Source organism: Siphateles boraxobius, unplaced genomic scaffold (genome assembly GCF_051911475.1).
Source record: "Siphateles boraxobius isolate OS27281-9 unplaced genomic scaffold, OSU_SipBor_1 367, whole genome shotgun sequence".
NCBI lineage: Eukaryota > Metazoa > Chordata > Actinopteri > Cypriniformes > Leuciscidae > Siphateles > Siphateles boraxobius.
In genome coordinates, this window is record NW_027508994.1 from 12,501 (window position 1) to 19,977 (window position 7,477).

At 34.7% G+C, this 7,477-nt stretch overlaps 1 protein-coding gene across 1 annotated transcript in view; it reads left to right on the forward strand.

Annotated features, from left to right (window-relative positions):
- The window catches only part of LOC143702923 (ubiquitin-conjugating enzyme E2 K-like), a 10,811-nt gene extending 3,334 nt beyond the window's left edge, over positions 1 to 7,477 (forward strand). The window contains exons 3-7 of the mRNA XM_077196847.1: positions 755 to 813; positions 3,701 to 3,783; positions 3,870 to 3,969; positions 5,290 to 5,418; positions 6,743 to 7,477. Coding sequence (XP_077052962.1) covers positions 755 to 813; positions 3,701 to 3,783; positions 3,870 to 3,969; positions 5,290 to 5,418; positions 6,743 to 6,817 — 446 coding nt within the window. The 3' untranslated portion in view covers positions 6,818 to 7,477. The remainder of the gene's footprint in view (positions 1 to 754; positions 814 to 3,700; positions 3,784 to 3,869; positions 3,970 to 5,289; positions 5,419 to 6,742) is intronic.

Sequence of the window (7,477 nt, forward strand, 5' to 3'; positions counted from 1 at the left end):
TGTGAAAAACTCACTAAGCATGAAACAGCATTTCACCCCCCCTTTAAAGTGTTTAGCAACATTATAAATGCCTTAGATTGCAGGCAAATTTGTTCAGCTCTTTTTCTTGATTTATCGAAGGCTTTTGACACAGTTGATCATGACATTCTTTCAAAGAGACAAGCCGTTGTTGTTCTGTCTCTAAAGGAGTCCCTCAGGGGTCTACTGGGACCCATTTTATTTTCCTTGTTTATAAATAATATCTGTAATAACATTCTCAATGCTAGGTCTTTATAAAGATGATACGGCCATTTATTGTCGTGCATCATCAGCTTCACAAGCTCTTCAATACATGCAATCAGCGTTTGATATTGTACAGTCTCGTCTATGTCGACTTAAACTGATTTTAAATACAGATAAAACCAAATTAATGTTATTTTCAAATTCCAAAGCTCTGCAAGGAATCGTCCTGATATTATTCCTGAGTTGAGTGACAGTGTGTGGTTATTTTAGCCACTTTGTCTTGTACATTAGTGTCTCATTTCTAAAATACTCTCTTTCTGACATTGGAACGTCAGTCAATTTTCTAAATGTATGCACTTGTTTATGTTGATGTTTCTAAACGTTTCAGATGATGTTTTTTAACATGTCTTGGTGACACATGTATGCATGCTTACTGGAGTAGATATTTACACTAATATGATGTTGATTTCATAAATTGTTTTGATTTTGTCTCTACTTTTATGTGACTTTCTGTCTTTCCCTGTTTTGAAAGGTGGCAGATTTCAACTAGAAATTAAAATTCCAGAGACGTATCCATTTAATCCACCAAAGGTGAGTAAACTGGGTTAAACACTGGGTTAAACACTGGTTTAAACACTGGTTTAAACATTGGGTTAAACACTGGGTTAAACACTGGTTTAAACACTGGTTTAAACATTGGGTTAATCACTGGGTTAAACACTGGGTTAATCACTGGGTTAATCACTGGTTTAATCACTGGGTTAATCACTGGTTTAATCACTGGGTTAATCACTGGGTTAAACACTGGTTTAAACACTGGTTTAAACACTGGGTTAATCACTGGGTTAAACACTGGGTTAATCACTGGGTTAAACACTGGTTTAATCACTGGTTTAATCACTGGTTTAATCACTGGGTTAATCACTGGGTTAAACACTGGGTTAAACACTGGGTTAATCACTGGGTTAATCACTGGGTTAAACACTGGGTTAAACACTGGGTTAATCACTGGGTTAATCACTGGGTTAAACACTGGGTTAAACACTGGGTTAATCACTGGGTTAATCACTGGGTTAAACACTGGGTTAATCACTGGTTTAATCACTGGGTTAAACACTGGTTTAAACACTGGTTTAAACATTGGGTTAATCACTGGGTTAAACACTGGGTTAATCACTGGGTTAATCACTGGTTTAAACACTGGGTTAATCACTGGGTTAAACACTGGGTTAAACACTGGTTTAATCACTGCTTTAATCACTGGTTTAATCACTGGGTTAATCACTGGTTTAAACACTGGGTTAAACACTGGTTTAATCACTGGGTTAATCACTGGGTTAAACACTGGGTTAAACACTGGTTTAAACACTGGTTTAATCACTGGGTTAATCACTGGGTTAAACACTGGGTTAAACACTGGTTTAAACACTGGGTTAATCACTGGGTTAAACACTGGTTTAATCACTGGGTTAAACACTGAGTTAATCACTGGGTTAAACACTGGTTTAATCACTGGGTTAATCACTGGGTTAAACACTGGGTTAATCACTGGGTTAAACACTGGGTTAATCACTGGGTTAAACACTGTGTTAATCACTGGGTTAAACACTGGGTTAATCACTGGGTTAAACACTGGTTTAATCACTGGGTTAATCACTGGGTTAAACACTGGTTTAAACACTGGTTTAATCACTGGGTTAATCACTGGGTTAAACACTGGGTTAAACACTGGTTTAAACACTGGGTTAATCACTGGGTTAAACACTGGGTTAAACACTGGTTTAAACACTGGGTTAATCACTGGGTTAAACACTGGATTAATCACTGGTTTAAACACTGGGTTAATCACTGGGTTAAACACTGGTTTAATCACTGGGTTAAACACTGGTTTAAACACTGGGTTAATCGCTGGGTTAAACACTGGGTTAAACACTGGGTTAAACACTGGTTTAAACACTGGGTAAATCACTGGGTTAAACACTGGATTAATCACTGGATTAATCACTGGGTTAAACACTGGGTTAATCACTGGGTTAAACACTGGTTTAATCACTGGGTTAATCACTGGGTTAAACACTGGTTTAATCACTGGGTTAATCACTGGGTTAAACACTGGGTTAAACACTGGGTTAAACACTGGATTTCACACAAGTTTGAACCATGGTTTTTTACTTAAAGGTGAAGAAGACCCAACTTTATGCATGTTTTGTAAGATTCCCTTATCTGTCAAACATATTTTATTGGATTGTCCTGGACTTAATACAATTTTATGAAGTTACTTCACTTAAGGACATATTTAACCCCCTGAAGGTCTTACGGGGTTGAACAACATTAGGGAGAGTAATTACTGACAGAATTTACATTTTTGGGTGAACTATCCCTTTAATGATGCACAGATATCATTAAAGCCTTTTTCATTTATGGAGCCAGATGAAATAACGAGTTAATACATATGAGAAAATGTATTTAGTTTAATCAAATTAGTTTGCCACGTACAGAGAATACTTTGCAGTAGTGTATGGTAGATCAGGAGTGCTGTGAAGTATCACCTTTATATAAGTTCAATAAGACAAAAAAGGCAGAACAAGCTTTAATTTAACACTTTACACTGCAAAAAATAATGATGTTCTTCATCAGTGTTTCTGTCTTGTTTTCCAGCACAAATATCTAAACATTGTTAAATCAAGATACACTTACTGGAAAAGCAAAATCACTGAAGATATCGAGTCTTGTTTTATGAGCAAATGATCAAAAACTAATACTTAAAACAAGAACAAATATCTGCCAATGTGGTCAGAAAAACAAACTTAATTAAAATGGAAAACGAGTTATTTTTCGGATCTCATTGGCAGATATTTGTTCTTGTTTTTAATTTTTAATATATTTTACTTAATATCTGAAGTAATTTTTGCTTCTCAAGTAAATTAATATTTAGATATTTCGCCTGGAAAACAAATACTGAGAAATATTTTACTGTAAAACAAGACAAAGATATGTTTAGAAAATACTTTTTCTAAGGCCGCATGCATGTTTTTGCACAGGAACACGTCGTGCATCACACACTTAAAAGTTGAATGTTCTCTCACACAACCACAGAAAACAAGACGCAATGCGATTGACAACAACAACGTTTGAGGCGGTTCTGATACATAATCTCATTTACCGCATAAAAACTGCTGAGCCGCATCTAAAAGAAGCTTATTTACCTTCTTACTCTCCTACTTCTGTTGTCTGTGCACACGAACGATCAACTTTACAGTGTGCTGGAGATTGTAGTGCAGATTTTTGCTGCATTAATTCACCAAATATTAGAGCTTTAGATGCATTTTGTATTTGCATTGTGATTCCCTGAATCGAAACTGAATCTGAAAATTGAAAATTGTGAAAACCTAGAAAATTGTGTCTGCTCTGCTATTGACTGTTGTTTTTTTTATGTTATTTCAGGTATTAATTCCACTTGTCCGCTGATGTTTTTCAGGTTCGGTTTATAACGAAGATCTGGCATCCCAACATCAGCTCAGTAACAGGAGCCATTTGCTTGGACATCCTGAAAGATCAGTGGTACGATCTTACTGAACGCACTATTGAGCTGTGAAGCAACAGTGAACACTGAAACTGATGTGTGTGTGTGTGTGTGTGTGTCTCAGGGCGGCAGCCATGACCCTCCGAACAGTGTTACTGTCACTACAGGCTCTTCTGGCCGCTGCTGAACCAGATGACCCACAGGACGCTGTGGTCGCCAATCAGGTATATAGAAAATGATGTATTTATTAGGATTAACCCCTTGAGATCAACTCGTTTTCAAGGGGGTTCCACCACATGACAGTCACGCCATATCAAAAGCCATTGAAAAATAACATCAACAACAAATAATACATTTATATAAATTTATGCAAGTATAATAATAAATGCAAGAGGAAGGGGAAGTTATTCTGATTCAAGATTATTAAAACCATAATGATGTGCTCTGATAAATAGTTTAAATAAAACAAAACAAGAATTTTCTATTTTGATTTCATGGTGACTTTAAAAATACTTAAAGTCCCCCTTTAGTCAATAATTTTATCCTTTAAAACTCATCTTTGATCACCAACAATACATATTTCAACGTTTTTTTTTTTTTCATAAAAACAAATGTGTTCATGCTTTAAAATATCTTGAATGTAACTCGACACCCTTGCCTCATTTAGTATGCGCGGCTCTATGAATATGCAAATGAGCCCCGCCTCCACACACTCACTCACTCAGAGATCCACTCGTTGACGATCACACGTTGATCTGATTGGTTACAAGGTAGTTTGTGACGTCAGAAACACCAGCGATTTCAAAGCGTGTTTTTGAGACTGTCTTTGGTTCACTGCAGTTTTAAGCAGAAAATACTCAGCAATGCTGTCGACTTATGAACTTACGCATGGTTTGTGTTAAAGCATATTAAAAACACCACATAGACATATAAACAACATTAAAAACTGGATTTTCACCACAGGGAGACTTTAAATTTAGTTCTATCGAATTTAAGGCCATAAAAAGTCTTAATATCTTAAATGGTATTATCAAACTCTTAATTATCATATATGTCATTAAGATGTATTAAATTTGGGGACAGAAAGACAGGAATTATGATGCTTCCTAATGTGATTATTATACGTTGCAAGTAATCTTTTTTTTAATATTTCATTTTTATTATACGCAATAAATTGATTAAAAGTGACAGTAAAGACATAAAATTACAGTTTACTATATATTTACATAGAAAACATTTCATATTATTAATATTTCAATATTTTTACTTTATTTTTGATCAAATAAATGCAGCCTTGGTGAGCAGAAGAGACTCTTTCAAAAACATTAAGAAAAATCTTTCTTTCCCCTAAAACTTTATTGTACCATGATTGTTTTACATGTATGACTGATATGGCAAACGTGCAGTTCAGAATTGATCTTCTAGAAGAAGAGATGCTAATAATACACATATTTGCTAGCTGTTATAAGTAACGGTTGATTTCGTTTGGGTGTCAGGCTGATGTGGTCACTTCCTGTTTTCACTGTGTTTATTTCCTGTCTCAGTATAAGCAGAACCCAGAGATGTTCAAACAGACGGCTCGCCTCTGGTCACATGTTTACGCAGGAGCGCCCGTCTCCAGCCCGGACTACACACGCAAAATAGACAAACTCTGCGCTATGGGCTTCGAGAAAGTGAGTAAAGAAACACACGCTTTACAAAAAACACAGTTAAAATTTTTTATTTTTGAATGTTAAAAATGTTAAAAAAAAATTATCTTGGTTATATGAATGTTCATTCTTCAAACATTATGCGAACGTTAATTTTGAATGTTCTGTGAACGTTCTGAAACAAGTATAAACATTTAATTAAAACGTCAGATGAACGTCCAACAAAAATTTTTCTGAAAAGAAAAAAAAAACATTCCATGAAAGATGTATAAATAATGTTTTTTTGTGCTAACGTTTTGAGAACATAATTAAAACCAAATAGCATTGAATGAACGTTCTGTTAATGTTACTGGAAGAACGTTTGTTCAGAACGGTCCGTGTTAGCTGCGCTGCTTCTGTAGCACTTCTATGCTAAATATTTGCTCAAAAAGCATGTATAAAAATTAGGGCCTTATGAAATCCTTTTTATTTTCACCAAATTCCGTTTTATTCTTTTTGGACTCTTTTTATTCGTAAATTAAATTTTAGTATTTTATTCGTTAAATTAAATTATTGTATTTTATTTGTTAAAGTAAATTTGAGTAATCAGAAAGCATGTCTAATTAATTGAAATCATGCAACTTAATCAATTTAACATCAATTTATTAAAAAGTACATGTTTAGAGCCCTATGAAATTCTCAATTTCAATGGAATTTTTTCTCAAATTTCATTTTTTTTTTTACCAAATTCTGTTAAGGATTCTGGATTCCATTTTAATGGTTTAATTAGGTTTTAATTATCAAAAATCATTCAAATCAATCAAATTTAATTGAATTAATAAAAACAAAAATTTATAAAATTAAAAAAATGTAATTTCTATGAAATTATTTTTCTGTTCCCCCCCCCCCCCAGAAATTCTGTTATGTTTTTTTATTTTTCTTGCAATCAAATAAAGGCATAAAACATTAATTTTAAACATATGATTAAATCAATATTCATTTTAATCATATAAAATAAAACAAACTTTTTTTGTCAAACAAATTTTACATCTGTAAAATATTTCAGTCACAATTTCTTCAAGTTAAATCGAACTTTTATATTTAGGGGTTACTGTGAAGCGAGTTTCTGTGTGTTTGTAATAATAGTTTTTCTTGAATGAAATGGTAAATCTTCATGAAAAGGCTCTGGAGATGAAGTTCATACGTTCACATCCTCACATAGTTGTATATTCTGTTTTTATGAGTGGATTCTGCGATTCCGTCCATGTTTTCCTCAAAGGCCCCTAACAAGTGCACATGCTATGCTTTAGAAGCCACTAATGTGATTTTGCATACTATTTAGAAGGTGTTGTAATGTTTTCCTCTCCAGAATGCAGTAATAGTGGCGCTGTCGTCGAAATCCTGGGACGTGGAGACAGCGACAGAACTATTGCTCAGCAATTGAGGAGCCAAAGCACCCGATCTGACACAATCACACTCTTTCTCTTCATCCTCCTGTTCTCACTCCATCTTTTCCATTACTTTACTCAAAATACTTCATCCCAAACTGAAAAGGTCACGTTTATGTTGTTCTGAACCTGTATTTCGTCAGCAGGAGACGTTTAGCTGAATGTTCTCGCTGCTCTTTCTCTGTACAAAGAAAGTGGCTGGTAATTATGCTGTAAAAATGCAGGTTTTTGAACAACATGAGCGCGAGTAAAAGATACGTTTTCTTTCATTTTTGGGTGAACTGGCTGATCTTTTCTTTCTCTTTCTTTTGTTTACTTATTTTGGTTTGGATGTGCCTTTTTTCTTTCTCTCTTATAATCTTCATCATCATCACTTCCCTCAGAACGGTGCAGCAATCTGACTCCAGCCCGACTGTAGTCCCGCCCCCTCACACACACACACACTCTTTCTCCCTCCCGCACAAACATTGGCTCTTTTATCTGGAAAACATTTTTAAAACTACAGTGTCAAACAGAACGACGTGAAATGTTTCCTTCACTCATAGATGTTCATCTCAAACATTCAAGACTGGAACACACACACACACACACACGCAAATATATGAAAGACAAGAGTTCATCTGTAAATAAAGCTATTAAAGTCTGTATAAATTAAA